We start from the raw sequence: 18,246 nt of genomic DNA, 5'->3' as shown, positions 1-18,246 counted from the left end.
TGTAGGCGGCAGGGACCCAGGTGCTTGGCCATCACCTGCTGCCTCCCAAGGCGCGCGTGAGCAAGGAACCGCATGGAAGCAGAGCCGGGACTCGAACCCGGGCACTCTGACACGGGGCGCAGGTGTCCTAGGGGGTATCTTAGCTGCTGCGCTAGTCACTGCCCCCAGGATCTCTTAGTAGATGAACTTCGAGGACTCGATGAGATTCCGAGCAGCGGGAAGGGCGGGCACACTTATCTCTGCTGAGCCTGGCACAGACTGGGGTGAGGGGCGTGGGCGGTGAGCGTGCAATCGGAGGACGGGGGTAGGCGTGCCAGCGCCTTCTGCACGTTGGGCAATCTCTGCTGGCCCGCACACGACATTCAGCAGTGCTTTAATCACAGCCTTTCTTCCCTCTCGCTGCGTTGGTTGCCGTAGTTACCGTTTGGGGTTGTGCTGCTCCTTCCAGACATGGGACAGAAAGCTGACTCGGTGATTTAAGCAACGAAGGATTTATGGGGTGGCTTCTGGGGGCCTGGGGACATAGCAACAAGGTGGGGGGTACGAGGCAGCTGTGAAGCCCCCGCCCACCTCCCACTCTAAGCCCCACCTGCAAAAAAAAAAATTGGAGTACAGTTTGAAACAAAAATGATTTATTAAAAGGAGTTTTTGAAAAAAAAAAAAAACAGGGAATGTTGGACACAGAATTCGAGGCCGTGGACACTTTGGGGATGAGGTCAGTGGTGGATTAACAGCGCGCAAGTTGATAGATGTTGCTTAGGTTTGAAACACTGCTTTCAGCTGGAACGGGGAGCGGAGCTGGGACCTGCACCCAGGCCCCCTGACACGGGACCCCTGTACCAAATGCCCACCCGGCTATCTGTGATGTTTCCACGGTGGAGTCGGCCGATGGGCTCCCAGACATGCATTTTGCTCCCCTGCGTTATAACATGCGGGTATTGCGTCATGCAGAGTCCTGGATGCAGGGACCCAACACACTCAAACTGGGTGATCTGGGGACACAGAGGCGATCACAAAGGGGACAGTGGGGTGTCTGGAGCTCCCTAGGATCAGCGACTGTGCAGCTGGCGCACATGGGGCCCCATCACCTTATCCAAGCCTCAGCTGGCAAAAGGGAGTGGTCCTCAGACACCAGAGCCAACGTCTTGTTCAAGGGTACGGGGACCGCGAAACAGACTGTGTCATTCCAGTGGTGTTGTCAGTAGCCCTGCCTTGCAGGCCATGGCCAGGGTCACTGTGCTGTGAGTATAAGGAATCACCTTCTTCTCCTGTAACCGCCCCCTCGACAGAACTCGCTCAGGGGTCCCGGGAGAGAACTACTTGATCCCTTCTGGGAGCAGCAACCCGCAGTGAGCTAAGGGTGTCCTGCTCGGTTGCAGCTCTGAGGTTGCAGCTCCTCAAGGCCGCCACGCTGGGATGCACTGAAGCTGTGTCCAGACCACGGCCGTCACCCCGGGAGCCACCTCTGCAGGGTCACCCATGGAGGAAGCGCAGAGCCAGCATTTCAGCCCAGAGTCCGGGGGCCGGCGGTTGGTGCAGTGGTTAGGACGTGGGTTGGGACCCTCATGCCCGGGTTTGAGTCCTGGCTCTGTTCTGATTCCAACTTCCTGCTCGTGTGCACCCTGGGAGGCAGCAGGGGACGACTGAGGTACTGCCCACGTGGGGACCCGGATGGAGCTCCTGGCTCCTGGTTTCAGCTGGGCCGGCCCTGGCTGATGCGAGCATTTGGGGAGTGAACCAGCACATAAAGCGCTCGCTCGCTCGCTCTCTCTTCCCCTCTGTATTCAAATAAATAAAAATTAAACTCGGAGTCCATGTGCTTTCACTGTCTCTAGGGGAGGGTCTCAGGCAAGGGGACTCCTATTTTCAATTTTTTATTTAAATTTAAGACCTTGAGCTTTGTTAAATACTCGATAGAAACACAGCTTTGCTCATTAGTACACATTTAATGAAAAAATATACATCCGTTGCAGGCGTGCGCAAACTCACGTTGCTGGGGGAGTTGTGTGATGAGGCGTGTGGGACCCTCAGCCCACCCAGCTGGGGGTGTGTGTGTGGGAGGGCATCCCTGGGCTCTCAGGCCCAGAGCCATGAATTCGAGAGGCTGAAGGGGACAGTCTGTCTTGTCCTTCAAGGTCCCTGACAACACCTCCTCCTCCAGGAAGTCTCCCTTGCTTTCCCAGCCATGACTCTGGGCTCCTCACCCTGAGGTTTCAGGGTCCTTCTCTCTACCCTCGTCATGGCCACAGAGGGGTCTGTGCCTCCAGCCTAAGGCCCTTCTTGGATCCAGCAATGCACAGACACAAGGACGATGGGGCAGAGAGTGTGGAATGAATGAATGAGTGCCAAGTCCGTACAGTTCCTGAGTCGGGGGTGGAGTGAAGAGGCTTGGGTGTGGAGGGCTGGGAGGGTGAGGCGGGCTGTGCTCACTGGGGCCTCACCCGGGTGGGCAGGCAGCCACAAGCCAGGCACCGGAGGCCCAGGTTGAGGAGGCGTGGCCAGCGGAAGAGCAGGCCGTGGGTGACCCTCACATACAGATGCCCCGAGGGGGCCACAACTTTGAGCGCGGTCAGCGGGACGTAGCGGGCGTTGGTCTGTCTGCGCAGGGGCGGTCGGGATGAATTGATGACCTTGACAATGGCCTGTAGGGTGGAGCCCTGAGATCTGGGACCCAGGGAACCCCCGTCCCACCCCCACCCCCACCTGCCCGAGCCACGTCTCCCTGGCTACTCACTCACCCGGGCCACGTCCTGTGGGCTCTGCCCCACAGACCGGAAGAGCTCCCTGGAGGCTGGCAGGTAGATGTCCCGGAAGTAGTGCAGGGTGTCGGGGTCGGTGCCCGGGAACTCCTGGGAAGAAACCTGCGCCAGGAGCTTCCCTTCGAAGTCCGTGATCACCGGGCCCGGCTCCACCAGGGAGACACTGAGGACAGGAGCCAGGCGGTGGGTCTGCTGCCCCCATTTCATGACCTCCTACCACCCCTTTTCTCCCATTGTCCATTCCCCCTCCCCTGCCTCAGTTTCCCCATCAATGCTCCCATCCCACTGCTCTATTCTCTTCCAACATCTCCATATCCTTTCTGATTCCATTTTCCCACCTCTGTCTCTGCTGCCTACCACTCCCCATCATCAGCTCCCTCTCCCACCCTGCTCCCCCCTCATCACCAGCTCCCTCTCCCCACCCACTCACCCCATCGCCAGCTCTCTCTCCCCACCCCATCCCCGCCCCGCCGTCTCCCACGGCCCCCTCTCCTCACTGGATGTTGAACTGGAGCAGCTGGATCGCAAGGCTCTCGAAGAAGCCCTCCACGGCAAACTTGGAGGCTGCATAGACATCGTTGAACATGACACCTGGGGGTGGGGTGGGAGGGAGATGGCTCTTTAGGGGGGCGGGCTGTGAGTGAGGGGTTTTGGGGGTCCTCCGGTGAGGAGGGAGGGTTTGGGATCAGAGTGAGGGGAGATGGGGTGGTAGCGGTGTGCGGCACTGTGAGCGGGAAGCGTATGGGGTCAGATCGGGGTGTTCCTGGTACTGGGGGGCCTAATCTCTTCCAAGCTTAGCTCCGGGGGACTCTCCATTCACTCCCTTTCTCTAACCCCTGCCCCTGGGGCCACAGGGGCGTGAGATTTCCAGGGTCCCTGGTGGCCAGTTCTGTTCAGTAGGGTCCTTGTAGACGCAGCTCCTCTAGGGCAGGTTGGACTCCTCAGGGGAACTGCTGAGGAGGGGGGACGGTCCCAGAAAATGTCCAGAGGGAACAAGTAGGTGGCCCGTGGAAGACATCCTTAATCAATCACTGAGCTCCTTTCCACTGAGCCTGGGTCCTCAATCCAGACATCACCAATTGATCACTGCCCTTTTTTCTGCTGACCCCCAGAGACCTAAATCCAGACGTCTCCTGGGCCTGGTGGGGAGCACCTGGCAAGGAAGAGACGCAGGAAGAACTGCCAGGCTCATCAGGAATCTGAGCTCAAACCTGTTTGCCATCTTCCAGCCTGAGAGGGCCCGTCCCTAGGGCTCACCCTGCAGTCCCATGACACTGCTGACCACCACGATGTGGCCCTGCCGCCTCCTCTTCATGCCTGGGAGCACAGCCTTGACCAGACGGACGGCCCCAAAGAAATTGGTGTCAAGGATGCTCTTCATGGTGGCGATGCTGAGTCCCTCTACCGGCCCCACCAGGCCCAGGCCAGCGTTGTTCACTGAGGGTGGGGTGATGAGTGTTAGCTTGAGATCTCCCCAGCCCTTGCGGAGCCCCTCCTCTGGGGACATGCCCCTGAGTCAGCCCATCCCCCACTCCAAGGCCAGGGCGAGCACCGGGGCTGTTGGGTGGACAATTGCTAGGAGGCCCCGAGTCCTGGGTGTGGGGAACGGCTGCTGGGAAGATCATTCCTTCGCATGACTGAGCAATTCACCTCTGGCCCCAAATTGCATCAGTGCAGCCACACCCACCCTCCCCCAAAGACCATTTGGGGACTGCGAATTGCTTCTTTAACACAGTCTCTTCCCAAGTGACTCACCCAAGTCATTCCTCCAACCGCATATGGTTTTTCCATATGTGAGAATCCACCTCCCACCTCCACATCTAAGTTTATTTCTAGTGTCCCGGATAAACAGATGGGTAGTCTGGGTTTTTGGTCAATGGATCCTCCCCTTCTATCCAAGGCCATGGGCTGCTGGTCAAGCAAGAGGGCTGGTGCTCAGATCTGGCCACGTTGAGGGGTCTCTGCTCAGACGAGGAAGGGGGCGAGTGGCCCCAGGGGCCCCACAGTCTCACCCAGTACATCCACTTCGCCTCCTTGGATGCAGCTCAGACACTGGGCCACCGACTCATCACTGCACACGTCCAGCTGGGCCACGGTGAGAGTCTTCCCCAGGGCTTCGCCGGCGGCCTCCTCCAGGGCTCCCTTCTTTCTCAGATCCCTCATGGTAGCGACCACTGGGGGGCAGACAGCAGGGCTGCAACAGCTGGTGGGTTCCTCCCCAGTGCGTGTGCCTCTGCCTGAGCAGTCACAGAGGAATGCTCACACATCCAGCGAACCCCCACCTACGTGCACACGTTTACATGTGCCCACATCTGTCCATCTGTCTGTCTTCATCCATCCATCTGGCCATGTATCCGTCCATCCATTCCTTCTTCTCCCCTTCTTTCCTTCATCCATCTGTCTATCATCTGTCCACCCACCCATCCACCTTTCCTTCCTTGGTTCAGTCAACTGTCAGTCCGTCCATCCATCCGTCCGTCCGTCCATCCGTCTGTCCATCCATTCTTCCTCCCTTCCCTCCGTCCATCCATTAAACATTTACTGGAGATCCACCGCACACACCATCCCCAGTGCTGAGACTATGGCATCAAATATGATAGACAAAGGGGCCGGAGCTGTGGCACAGTAGGTTAATCTTCTGCCCACAGTGCCGGCATCCCATACGGGCGCTGGTTCTAGTCCTGGCTGCTTCTCTTCTCATCCAGCTCTCTGCCATGGCCTGGGAAAGCAGTAGAAGATGGCCCAAATGCTTGGACCCCTGCACCTGCGTGGGAGACCCGGAAGGAGCTCCTGGCTCCTAGCTTTGGATCAGCACAGCTCTGGCTGCTGTGGCCATTTGGGGAGTGAATCAGTGGGTGGAAAACCTTTCTCTCTGCCTCTCCCTCTCCCTCTCTGTAACTCTACCTCTCGAATAAATAAATAAAATCCTTCAAAAAAGGACAAAAATTTCCATCTTCATGGAATTCATGGCCTAGAGAGGAAGACAAACAATTAAGTAAATAAATACATACAGAACCAATTTCCAGGGGGAAAGAATCCTATTCACCTAGAGCCAAAATATGAGCAGTCTTCAAAAATTCATGGAAAATATATCATGAAAAAGTTATGCATTTCAAAATATTTTATGCTAAAAATAAAGATGTGCTTTAATTAGACTCCCCATGAGTTTTTGGAAGCACCCTTATATGCGCACACGCACATTCATCAAGTAGGAGCGGCCACATTGACATCATCTGTGGTTATGACGGTGCTAGTCCCAGCCTGGCCCCCAGGTGGTGGTGTTGGGAGGCAGTGAAACTGTTCAGAGGTGGGGCCTAGTAGGGGGACACTTAGGTCATCTGGGGAGCCCTTGGCAGGGAATTCTGATCTCCTGGCTTGGGTTCTCCACAGCAGGTTTTTTTGTTGTACCAGCTCGAGTCAGACCTCTGGGTCTCTCTCCAGCTTCCTGTTTTTTTTTTTTTTTTTTTTTTTTTTTTGAGATATGAATGTTTCCTCTCCCCTCTGCCCCTGTCATTTGCCGTGGGGCTCTTATCAGAGCCTGCACCATGCTCTTGGGGCTGGGCTCCAAAGCTGTGAGCTAAACGCACCTCTTTTCCTTCCTTAATAGCTTGCCTTGGGCATTTCGTTATAGCAATGAAAGACTGACCCTACACATCACAGCCATCGTAAGTTCCAGTTTATTGAGCACTTACTGTGTGCTAGGCATCGTGGTAAGCAGAATCTCTAACTCACAGAACTCTAGTCACTAGCTTATCTTCCAAAGATGGCCACGACAATATCTCCCTTCTAAAATCTTTCCACTCCTCATCAAGGCATGCAGTCGGATTCTCCTACCCACAAATCTGACAACCAGTTTGGAAGCCAGCGGAAGGGACGCTGTGTGGGCTTTGAGGCTCATAGGAAAGATATTGCAGTTCCCGTGCTGGTCCTGGGACATCCACTCCCAAAACCTTTGGCCGCCGCCGCATAGCAGCCCAGCTGTCCCGAGGCCAGCTGGCTACAAGGAAGCCTCTTGCAGATGCCACATGGACAGCTGTGGGATTACCGGAAGGAAGATGGACAGATGCCTGCCCAGCCTGCTGGTGCTCTGGCCCCCAGTGTTCTAGCCAAAGCCTTTGACCTGGAGGCAGGGCCTCCCAGCTGAGCCCACGCTGCATTTAAGACCTATGTAAACCATGAGTGAAAAACACATGATGGGCTGGCGCCACGGCTCAATAGGCTAATCTTCCGCCTGTGGCGCCGACACACCGGGTTCTAGTCCCGGTCGGGGCGCCGGATTCTGTCCCGGTTGTCCCTCTTCCAGGCCAGCTCTCTGCTGTGGCCTGGGAGTGCAGTGGAGGATGGCCCAAGTGCTTAGGCCCTGCACCTGCATGGGAGACCAGGAGAAGCACCTGGCTCCTGAGCTTCAGATCAGCGCGGTGCGCCAGCTGCAGCACGCTGGCTGCAGTGGCCATTCTAGAGAAGACCTTTCTCTCTGTCTCTCTCTCTCACTGTCCACTCTGCCTGTCAAACACACACACACACACACACACACACGCTGGCCATTGCTTTACACCATCATATTTGAGGCCATTTGTTACTTAGCAACAGTCACCAGGACCGGGAGACCGAGCTATTATGCCCATTATATAGATGCACAAACTGACACTCAGCAAGGCGAAATTCCTAGCCCATCCCACCACTGCCAAGAGTGAGAATGAGATTTGAGCTGGGGTTTGTGCTAAGCTCACACTTTTAAGTACACCCTCACCAGACAGCGTGTGAACGCGCACACAATCACACATGCACAAGTCTGGTTGCAGGATTCTTAGCTTTAGGAGGGGCATGTGCATATTATTTGCAGTCCTGTGTGGGTCGCAGGCGTGCCGCGGGTGAACGGGCCCCTTGCTGTACATGCACTAGAGCGACAAGCAGTCAGCCAGCATCTGGGCTGGCCAAGCTCAAAGCCAGCTCCGCTACTTTCTTGGGCAGGGAGCTTTGGCAGTCTGTGCATCTGTTTGTTTATTTGGAAAGGCAGAGAGAGGAGAGAGAGAGAGAGGAGAGAGGAGAGAGACAGAGAGAGGAGAGAGGAGAGAAAGAAGAGAGAGGACAGAGAAGAGAGGAGAGAGGGGAGAGGAGAGAGGGGAGAGGGGAGAGGGGAGAGGGGAGAGGAGAGAGATCTTCCATCTCCTGATTCACTCCTCAACCTTAATGCCCTCAACCACCAGGTCTGGGCCAGCCTGAAGCCCAGAACTCCACCAGGGTGTCCCCACACGGGTGGCAGAGACTCGAGCACTGGCCATCATTGCCACCTCCCTACCAAAGGCTCACCCCAGGTTCCTCACTTGTACAATGATAGTGCCTCTCTCACAGTGGTTCTAGGAGGATTAAATGACTTACTAGATGTAAAACACTTGGTGAAGACTTGGTAAACACCACCCTTACTGCCGTCCACACCCCACCTCCTGCTCACAGGATCACAAGTCCTCCCTGGGGCATTGGCTGTCACACCCAGCGCGGTGCCGTCTCTAGGGAGCAGGCGTTGGTGCAGCAGTTAAGAGGTCCCTTGAGACAACCAGATCCCATCCTAGAGTGACTCCAGCTTCCTGCTAATCAGCAGGGGAGGGTTCAAGTGCTTGAGTCCCTGCCACCCACGTGGGAGACCTGGGTTGAGTTCCCGGCTCCCTGATGTGGCTGGCATTTGGGACATAAATCAGTGGATGGAAGACATCTCTTTCTCTTTCTGCCTTCCAACAAATGACAATAAGGCGGGCACCAGGGCTCACTTGGCTAATCCTCCGCCTGCAGCCCCGGCACACGGGGTTCTGTCCCAGTTGCTCCTCTTCCAGTCCAGCTCTCTGCTGTGGCCCGGAAAGGCAGTGGAGGATGGCTCAAGTGCCTGGGCCCTGCACCCGCATGGGAGACCAGGAGGAAGCACCTGGCTCCTGGTTTCTGATCGGCGCAGCGCGCTGGCCGTAGTGGCCGTTTGGGTGGTGAACCAACAGAAAGGAAGACCTTTCTCTCTGTCTCTCTCTCTCACTGTCTAGCTCTGCCTGTCAAAAAAAAAAAAAAAAGACAATAAAAAAATAAGCTTTGCAGTCTAAATAGAGGGCAGAGGGCTGGGAGGCGTAGTTCTGCCCACTGGGCTGAGTCTCTGGGCCCCAACAGCCTCCCCTTACGTAACAACCCTTCGTCCACTTCTGCCCTGGCCTTGGCAGGCTCTGGGTCACAGGTCTGCATGGCGGGGTGTGTGTGTGCATTTTGCTCCACGGCTGCAGGAGGGTGAGTGTCTAGAGCTAAAGGCCACTGTCTAAGCCCCCAAGGTCAGGAGTACTTAAAGAGGCTTAACTTGAAACTGTAATCTGGTAATCTGGGCGAGGGCTGGGGGAGGAAGCACTAAGGAAGTGAGGGTTCCATCCCAGGAAAGCAGAAAGCCACGACCCCGCCGCCCTGGGCTTTCTCTTTGCTTTTTAGCACTTGTCATCCCGAGCGGGGCAGCTTCTTTTGACCTGTGTCTCTCTGTCTTTGCTCCCCTTCTCCACGCGGCCACCACCCAGGGCCGCGAATTTTCTCTCTTCAGTTCACGCCTGTGTTTCTAGCAGCCCGTGGGTGCTCAGGGACTATCTCTTGAGCGGATTCATAGAGAGACAGGTGGAGAGGGGCGCTTCCTGCCCTGCATCCCCCGCCCCCGTCCCCAAGCGCAGCCCCAAGGGAGCTGAGATCCTAGGAAGCCACGCCCCCCGCTGCGGTCTCAAAGCCCCGCCCCGAGCCCCTTACCCTGGTAGCGCTGCTTGGGGTCCCGAGCCAGCTGCACCGCCAGCTCCAGGCCTATGCCCGAGGAGCAGCCGGACACCAGCACCGTCCGGGCTGAGGAGGCCATGTTGATCCCCTGCCTGGACACATGACCCCTGCCATCCACGCTCCACGCTCCCGCTCCGTCTTAAGCACCTCCTGTCTGGTGGCCAGGAGCTTCCGGGACTCCCCTCCCACTCTGGCTGAGTCTGAATGGGCAGCCGAGGGTGTGGTGGGGGCGAAATCCTCACCCTCTCTACGCCTGCGCCCTTCATGACGGGTGTTTTTTTATTCTGATTTTTAAATATATTTTAAATTTTATTTTCACTTTATTTTTTATTTTGAAGGTAGAGAGGTGAGACAGAAAGACAGAAAGAGAGAGAGAATGAATCTTCCACTCGCTGGTTTCCGTAAAGGCCTGCAACAGCTAAGGCTGGGCCAGGTGAAAGCCAGGCGTTCCATCCCAGTCTCCCATGTGGGTGGCTGGGAGCCAAGTACTTGAACCATGGCCATGCCTCCCAGGGTGCGCGTTAGCAGGGAGCTGGAGCCAGGACGAGAACCAGGCACTGCAGTAAGGGATGTGAGTGTCCCAAGTGGTGTCTTAAACTCCACGCCGATCACCTGCCCCTTCAATCCCGATTTTGATGATGATCGTACTTTGTCCAAGGCCGAGAGAGTTTCACAGAGCGTGAGGAACAAGTGGGGCCATCATTCTCTTCTTGTGTCCTCTCTGGTTGGAGGGAGAGAGACAGAAGGTGACGGACAGGGTAGTCCCAGAAGGATCCTTTCAAAAAGAGAGTTCTTAAAGAACCATAGAAGGCTACAGCTAGACCACAGCAGGTTAGACTACAGGGGGGACTTCTCAGCAAGGCAGGGCAGGGCGGAAATTTTGGGGGAGCCTTTTAATTGGAGAAGTCTCAGCCCAGCCTCCAGGGCCGTGGAAGGGAGGAGGAGGTGGCGCTTAGGGACATTGCCTCCCCTGGGAGGGGGGGCATTCTTTCTCAGGCCAGATGGGTCCCTACCCCCTCCCCCGCCCGCTGTTCGGGGACACAGAGACCCTTTGTCTGAAGGGTCAGAGACTGGGAGGCAGACGCTGCCTCCGTCTCCCTCTTCCCCGTGGGCCTCGGAGCCGCCCCTGTGGTTGCTCCCAGGGGAACCTCCCTGACATCCTGCCTGTGTGTGCTTGCCCTGCCTGCACCCTGGGGCCTCCTCACACTGGGGAGAGGGCAGTGGGGGTGACCCAGGGACAGCAAGAATCTGCCCCTCCTCTCCAGCAGCAGTGCCCGACTGCAAGGCACGGCCAGGCTCCCCTGTCTCATGGGATTGCGTGCCAGGATTTGGGACTGGGGCTGGAGCATTCATCTGGACCCTGGATTGGAGGTGGGTGGAGACAAGGAGAGGGGTGGGGAGGGGGAGGAGACCTTTTATTTGAGGATAGGAGCTTGGAGGGGGGGGGAGTGAGATCTATGTTTTGGAGTCAGTGGTAAGGGTTTGCAGGTGGGGCCCGGATACCCAGTTCTAGAAGTTAGGTAGAGAGGTGAAGGTTTGGGGCCAAGTTGGGAGCTCCTGCTGTTGTGGGATGTGGGGCGAGGGCCCTTTACTTAACGACCTGAGAAGGCCTGGGGGTGAGGCTGGGGCCCTTATTTGAAGCTATACCGCTCCCAGATTCCAGGGTGTGGATGGAGCTGACGCTAAGCTCTCCTTTGAGGGCATCTTAGCTAAGAAGAAAGGGTTTAGGGTCCGGCTGGGACCCCGGATTCTAGGACCCGGTAGAAGTGACCCTTCTGCTCCACTGTGGGGTGGGGCAGGAAAAGCCCAGCTCCCGCCCCGGGCTCCACCCCCGTCGGCCAATCAGCGCCCGGCACAAACTTTTGCCGCCCCCAGCTGTCACCACCCTCCCCCCCACCCCAGCGTGCCCCGCCTGGCCAGGCGCTGGAGCGCAGGGCGCGGCCAGGGCGGGGTGTCGGGCAGTCTCCCGCGGATGCCGAGTGCAGCCGACCGCCGCGAGCCACTGCACCGAGCTAGCCGAGGCGCCGCGCCCTGAAGCCGCCCCGTCCGGTCCCCCGCCTTGCGCAAGGGCGCCGCGGGGATGGGGAGTCGCCGGGGCCTGGGCCAGCTGCCGGCCGGCCTCTGTGTGCTCCTAGGCGCGCTGCAGCTCCTGACTCGGACGCAAGCCGGTGAGCCGGGAGGGAGGACATGGGACCCCCACGAAGTGCAGGAGTGAGCGAGACCCCCAAAGACAGAGTGGAGTCGGGAACGATGGGGCGTGCACAGGAGGGGGACGCGTGCGTGTTGCATGTGGCTGCGGTGTGATCTGGGGACACGAGTGTCCGACCCTGGGCAATTTATGGGGATGACAGCTGAGGAGGGCTGCAGAAACGTGTAATCCAGGTTCCGGGCGTGGGAGAGGGAATCCGGCTTGTGGGAGTGCGTGCGTGTGCACAGACATCTGGAGTGAACTCGCTCGCATGTGAGGGTTGACAGTGATTCTTGCATCTGGGTGACAAGGAGGCTGTATCTGCCCGTGTCTGGGGCTGAAGTTGAGACTAATTTTGTGCAATGTGTTACAGGTGTGGTCGTCTCTGGGTGACCCTGGGAGGGGTGTGGTTGTGATGTTGGGGTTGATGAGCGGGGAAGTGATGGTGATTGCAAGTGGGCATGGAAGGGGGCTCTTCGAGGGTCCACAATCCCCTCTGTGTCTCCCCAAAAGCTTCCCTTCATTCTCCCTCTTCCTCTTGTGCCCCAAATTGGTGCACGTTCACTTCCTGTGTCCCCCATCTCCCTCCCCTCCCCCACCCCGCGCTCCCCAGAGCCGGCGTCAGCACCATGGACAGGGCCTCCGGGAGGGCGGTGGCGAGGGGCGCGGCGGGGCGGGGCGCGGGGCGGGGGGGCGGGGCGCGGGGGGCGTGGGAGTGGAGGTGGCTTCCTCCTCCCCAGCCCCCAGCTGCGGAGAGTTCTGAATGTTTTTCCCCAGGAATTTCTCAGGGGGCCCCCAGGGGTCCCCGGGGCCGCCGGGGTGGTGAGTCAGCGCTGACGCACGCCCAGCTGTGCACAACTGGCAGGGCGCCCCGTCCCGCCCGGCAGGGCTCCGGGTAGGGGTGCCCCAGGAGTGCAGGGGACGAGGTGGACTGAGGGGGCCTCTCTGGGCTGAAGGATCCCAGGTTAGAGAGTCCAGGAAGTCCATCCCTAAGGTGAGCCTAGTTCCCCCGACACACCCGCCCCGCACTCTCTCATTTTTTCCGCTTCCGTGGGAATAATCCCAATTTGGACTACGCCGGTTCCCACGCTCCCACATCCACGTGGTGGTGCAGTCCCAGGCATCCATTCAGAATATATGCCTCCAGGGACTGCAAGAATGTGAAACACCTTGCCCACGCCCTGAAGCCACCTGCCACACCACCAGGCTTCTGTCACCCTCCCACGCTTTCAAATTCTCACATATGTTTTGCCTGGCTGCCGGACAAAGTCTGCTCAACACTCACATCACCCACCCACGGACCTGGTCACCCTCTCATGTGCAGTAAGCTCCCCGGTTATGAGTCTGAGCTGTTACAGTCCCAGGTTCACCTGCACCACCTGCAGGTGGGCAAGCTCACTGCCAGGGTCCCCACTCATCTGCACGCACACACACCTGTCAATCTGCCGCACTGAGCCCCCCTGCCATCACTGGCCAAGTACTTGCACACACTGACGCCTCTACAAGTGACACACCCAGCTGCTTCCTGGTCCATTCAGAATCTTACTTGCACAGTCTCACACATGTATATGCTGGTGCACCCATCTAGGGGCATCCCAGCCATGCCCCACCAGCCCAGTCCTTGCTCCGTCCCCAGCATCTCCCTGGGGGCCCCTGGCTGGTGCAGAGGAGACTGTGTGTGTGGCAGGAAAGGGTGGGCTGGGTCCCTGTCAGATGCCCCCCCCCCCCAACCTCCTGGTTCTGCAGGCAGGACTCAATGCCTCTTGTGTGTGTGTCCTTGTCACGAAGCCAGCCGTGAAAAGAAAGGGAAGTCAGTTTCTGAAATGTCATTTACAGAGAGGCACAAGATGGAAGCAGGAGTCTTTGGTATTAGATGCAGGGAAGGACTTTTAAAGAGTGGTTGGGAGGAGCGGGGGCTGCTGGGTCGAGGCTGGGGTCTGGGTCTGGGTGGTGGTGCCTCCCTGTGGGGGTGAGAACTGGACCTCAGTCCTTCTCTGAGCCCCAGCCCTGGAGAGGGGGCAGCTGGGGTGATTGTTCTACAGGGAAGTGACCTTTGTGGTCAGTGGGGCCTGGGAGCTCAGATCTCTACCCCAGGGGGCTGTAACCCAAATACCTCTTAATGACAGCTCAGCCCCAGAATACGCAATTACAGACGGGGGCTGGGGGCAGTGGGGGTGGGGGCAAGTGTTGAGAGGTGGGAGGGAGAGACACAGATGAGAGAGAGAAAGAGAGAGAGAGAGATGTGCAAAGAGGCAGAGATGGGAGAACAAATCAAATACAGAGAGGGAGAGATTGATTCAGAGTTGGACACAGGGAGATGTGCAAAGAGGCACAGAAAGTGGGACAGGGAGAGGGTGGGAGGGGAGAGAGAGCAGAAGGAATTCTGGGCAAGAGGGGACACAGAGGCTGGAGCAGGGCGCCGTGCAGTTTGGAAAGTGAGGGCTCTGACCCAGGAGGAGCTGGGATGGGGTCCCTCATCCAAGCCCCCACCCCCACCCCAGCTCCCAGTGGTGAGTTTAGCACACCCACCCCCAGGGTGAGGTCATCGGCAGCATCTGGCTCCTGCCAAGGGGCAGGGTCAGGGGGTTAGTGGGCCAGTCTGGCCAGGGTCGGGGGATGGGCTCCGTCAGGGGATGGACGCTGAGAAGTCCCTCCACTGCTGGCCCTCACTTGAAGCATGTGGTTCCACTTAACACTGGCCTGGCTGCCTGGGGTGGGGCTGGTGGATGGCCTGGATTCAGATCTGTTGGGGCCGGACCAGTCCCTTCCCGTACTGGGATGAGAGAGAGGGAGAGGGTCCGAGGGAGGGGGTTATCAGAAAGAGGTGGTCAGAATGAGTGGTAAAGCGGGGAGGTCACCGGTCAGAAGGAGGAGACTGGGAGAGGCAGATGGAGGAGGTCAGAAGGGAAGTCAGAGGGAGGAGGCTGGGGGTCAGGCGGAGGAGATCAGAATGGGGGAAGCCAGAAAGAGCAGTTAATGAGGATGGTCAGAGAAAGAGTAATCAGGTCGAAGTCACCAGCGACAGAGAGCAAGGTAGAAGTCAGAAAGAAGAGGTGAGGGGTGGTGCTAGTCAGAGGGAGGAGGCAAGGGGTGATGGTGGTCAGAGAGAGGAGGTGGGGGAAGGACACCCCCCCCGGAGCCCCTCCTCGCCACGCCATGCGGGTTTCCCCTGGCAAGGGGGCGGGGTGCGGGAAGCAGCCCCAGGGAGCTGGTGCGGGGGAGGTGGGGAGAGGGGGACAGTTTGATTCTGGGGCTCAGGCCAGGAGGCTTTGATTCATCCTAGAACTGGGTCAGCTTTTTTCTCACCAAAAACCAAGGGGGAAAAAAAACCAGAGAAGTCAACAGGCTGATGTGGCCCGGCCGGAACATCTGTGGGATGGCGCGGGGGGGAGGGGGGAGATGCTGATCCCAGGCCGGTTCCTTTGTCATAAACACAGTGGCTGAGCCCCCCACAAACCCCAAACAGCGGCCGCACGTCCCAGGCCTGTTCTCACGGCCCCTCTGTGCCCCGGCTTCTCTCCACAGCTGACCCTGTGGATGTGCTGGAGGCCCTGGGGGTGCGCGGAGGTCAGGCTGGGGTCCCCAAGGGGCCTGGCTTTTGCCCCCAGAGGGCGCCCGATGGCGACCAGGCCTTCAGAGTGGACAGGGCCAGCGTGCTGGGTGCCCCCACGTTGCAGCTCTTCCCAGGTGAGTTGGGGCAAGAGGGGCTGCGGGCTACCCCAGAGGAAGCGCGGGTCCTGAGTGGCCATCCCCTCTGCCCACCCAGACGGGCACTTTCCTGAGAACTTCTCCATGCTGATGACCCTGCGGGCCCAGCCGGCCAACCAGTCTGTGCTTCTGTCCATTTACGACGAGAAGGGGGCCCGGCAGCTGGGCCTGGCGCTGGGGCCGGCTCTGGGCCTCCTAGGTGGTTCCTTCAGTTCCCTCCCTCAGCAGGTGCAGCTCACCGATGGCAGGTGAGCCTGGAGCCCCATGGGCGGGGGTGGGGTGAGCCGGTGAGAAGCACCCATGCTAACATTGACCCCTTCCTTGCAGGTGGCACCGCGTGGCAGTCAGTGTAGATGGCGGGACGGTAACCCTGGTGGCTGACTGCAAACCTTGGCCCCCCGTGTTGGGTCAGGGGCCTCGATTCATCAGCACGGCTGGACTCACTGTGCTGGGGACCCAGGACCCTGGGGAGGACGCTTTCGAGGTAGGGGCTCAGTGACGGGGGAAGCAGAGGCAGGGGCGGGGTGGGAAGTTTTGTCTGCTCTAGGTTGGACCTTCAGAGGGGATTGGATGAGGAGGATGATCCAAGCTTCTGATGGGGCAGCTGGGGGAAGGAAACACCGTGTGTCCTTGTGGCCTGGGCTTATGACACAGCAGAGCCTTTAGACCGTACAGGGTGCTGAGGGGAGGATGTGGCTGTGATGGTGTGCAGGGCTGTTGAGACATCGGGGGCTGGCGAGGCATGATGTCATCCGACTAATGTGTTTGTGGTGTGATGGCCGACACTGGTGACTGCTGGGTCACCTCCCAGAGGCCAGAGACCCTCATCTGTCCAGTGTCCCTCCTGGTCCCCACTACTACCAGGAGGGGCACCTGGCACAAAAGGGGGGGGTGCTTCAAAAAGTTTGTGGAAAATAGAAGGGGGAGATAAGTTAATCTTGATGCAAAAAGATAAATGTTTCCTAATTTAAGTTTGTTTGAGAGGCTGAGGAATGAGGAGAGAGAGGAAGAGAGACCAAGAGGCAGAGTTCTCTCATTTGCTGTTTTACTTCCCAAATGCCCACGATGGCTGGGGCTGGGTCAGGCCAAAGCTGAGAGCTGGGAACCCCATCCAGGCCTCCCACGTGGGTGACAGGGACACAACCACTTGAGCCATCACCTGCTGCCTCCCAGAGTGTGCATTAGCAGAAAACTGGAGTCAGAAGCAAGAGCCTAGACTCAAACCCAGGCACTCTGATACAGGATGTGGGTATGTTAAAAAAAATGCCCCAAATTGTAATCTATTTTATTTGAAAGGCAAAGAGGAGAGAGAGTGAGTGAGTGAGCAAGAAAGAGAGGAGAGAGAGAGAGAGGCTGACTCAGACAAAAAGAGAGAGATTACCCATCTGTTAGTTCACTTCTCAAATATTTACAACAGCCAAAGCTGGGCCAGACTGAAGCCAGGAGCTTGGAACTCCATCCTGGTCTCCCATGTGGATGGCAGGGGCCCAAGCACTTGAGATATCCCTGTTGCCTGCCAGGGTGTGAATTAGCAGGAAGCTGGAACTGGAAGCAGAGCCAGGGCTCAAACCCAGGCATTCTGAATAAGCAATGCTGGTGTCCCAAGTGATATCTTCAGCGCTGTGCCAAACGCCCAGCCCGATTTGAACATCTTATTAGTTGGGCCAAACATCCACCCCAAGGCTCACTAGTGATAGTGAGGATAAAATGTGCTACTGTGAGAATCACTGGGCAAGTGTGGCTGGAGTGACACAGGCGGAGAAGCCACGGGCACCGTGGGAGGCAAAACCCCCTTTTCCACAGACTTCTTGGTGTCCGTTCACGGCGACTGCTCACTGCACACCTGTCAGTGTGGAAACAGGTGCACCTGGAGTAGGGCAGTTTTGCGGGGCGTGGTTTGTGTCACGATGGTAGCATCTGCCCCGATCTTCGTGGCAGGGAGTAGAGACGTCATTGGGGCTGTGATGGGGTCACCTTCTCCCTATAGGAGGCGATTTCAGAAAGCTTATAGAAAGTAGAATGAAATGGTAAGTTTGTCTTGGTGTCAGACAATTGAAATTCATGCATAGGATTGGTCTTCAAGGCCGGCACCGTGGCTCACTTGGCTAATCCTTCACCTGCGGTGCCGGCACCCCAGGTTCTAGTCCCGGTTGGGGCACTGGGTATTAGTCCCAGTTGCTCCTCTTCCAGTTCAGCTCTCTGCTGTGGCCAGGGAGTGCAGTGGAGGATGGCCCAAGTGCTTGGGCCCTGCACCCACATGGGAGACCTGGAGGAAGCACCTGGCTCCTGGCTTCGGATTGGCGCAGCGCCGGCCGTAGCGGCCATTTGGGGAGTGAACCAATGGAAGGAAGACCTTTCTCTCTGTCTCTCTGTCTCCTCTCTCTCACTGTCTAACCCTGCCTGGCAAAAAAAAAAAAAAAAAAAAAAAAGGTCTTCAAAAAGTTCATGAGCAACATATGATGAAAAAACTATGCAATGGATTTCAAAATGTTTGGCACCAAATAAGCTTACCTTTTACGTCCCTTTTTCCACCAAATCTCTGTGGTTCTGTCATATACTCAGGGGCCTCCGGGTGGGGTGCCAAGGAGGGAGGAGGGGGGCAGGGCTATGCTGGGAAATGCAGGCCAGAAGCAGCCCCCAGCCTCTTCCCCCACTCCCTCCCTCTCCCAGGGAGACATCCAGGAGCTTCTCATAAGTCCAGATCCCCAGGCTGCCTTCCGGGCCTGTGAGCAGTACCTCCCCGGCTGTGACAACCTGGATCCCACAACCACAGGGGTGAGTGAGCGTCTGGCTGCATTCCTCCCGACCTGA

At 57.8% G+C, this 18,246-nt stretch overlaps 2 protein-coding genes across 3 annotated transcripts in view; one reads left to right on the top strand and one right to left on the bottom strand.

The window, feature by feature from the left end:
* Window positions 1–1,926: 1,926 nt before the first annotated feature.
* Window positions 1,927–9,790, bottom strand: RDH8 (retinol dehydrogenase 8). Of its 2 annotated transcripts, none has more exons than XM_008250751.5 (6): window positions 9,516–9,790; window positions 4,772–4,933; window positions 4,017–4,196; window positions 3,257–3,350; window positions 2,739–2,922; window positions 1,927–2,642 (listed from the first exon to the last, which is right to left on the bottom strand). In XM_008250751.5, exons 1-6 carry the CDS (start codon window positions 9,616–9,618, stop codon window positions 2,427–2,429), a joined length of 939 nt encoding a protein of 312 aa, XP_008248973.3. In that variant the 5' UTR covers window positions 9,619–9,790; the 3' UTR covers window positions 1,927–2,426. The 2 variants fall into 2 exon arrangements, with proteins under 2 accessions (XP_008248973.3, XP_069915310.2); XM_070059209.2 differs by having other exon boundaries at window positions 4,772–4,996; window positions 9,516–9,688.
* A 1,671-nt stretch (window positions 9,791–11,461) lies between these two features.
* The window catches only part of COL5A3 (collagen type V alpha 3 chain), a 38,179-nt gene continuing 31,394 nt past the window's right edge, over window positions 11,462–18,246 (top strand). Inside the window, exons 1-5 of the mRNA XM_002722844.6 lie at window positions 11,462–11,707; window positions 15,253–15,414; window positions 15,494–15,683; window positions 15,763–15,919; window positions 18,106–18,210. Coding sequence (XP_002722890.4) covers window positions 11,620–11,707; window positions 15,253–15,414; window positions 15,494–15,683; window positions 15,763–15,919; window positions 18,106–18,210 — 702 coding nt within the window. The 5' untranslated portion in view covers window positions 11,462–11,619. The remainder of the gene's footprint in view (window positions 11,708–15,252; window positions 15,415–15,493; window positions 15,684–15,762; window positions 15,920–18,105; window positions 18,211–18,246) is intronic.

Source organism: Oryctolagus cuniculus, chromosome 16 (genome assembly GCF_051225735.1).
Source record: "Oryctolagus cuniculus isolate XC-2025 breed Fujian yellow rabbit chromosome 16, ASM5122573v1, whole genome shotgun sequence".
Lineage (NCBI taxonomy): Eukaryota > Metazoa > Chordata > Mammalia > Lagomorpha > Leporidae > Oryctolagus > Oryctolagus cuniculus.
The sequence above is the reverse complement of the archived record's forward strand: the minus strand, read 5'-3'. Positions and strand labels throughout refer to the sequence as shown.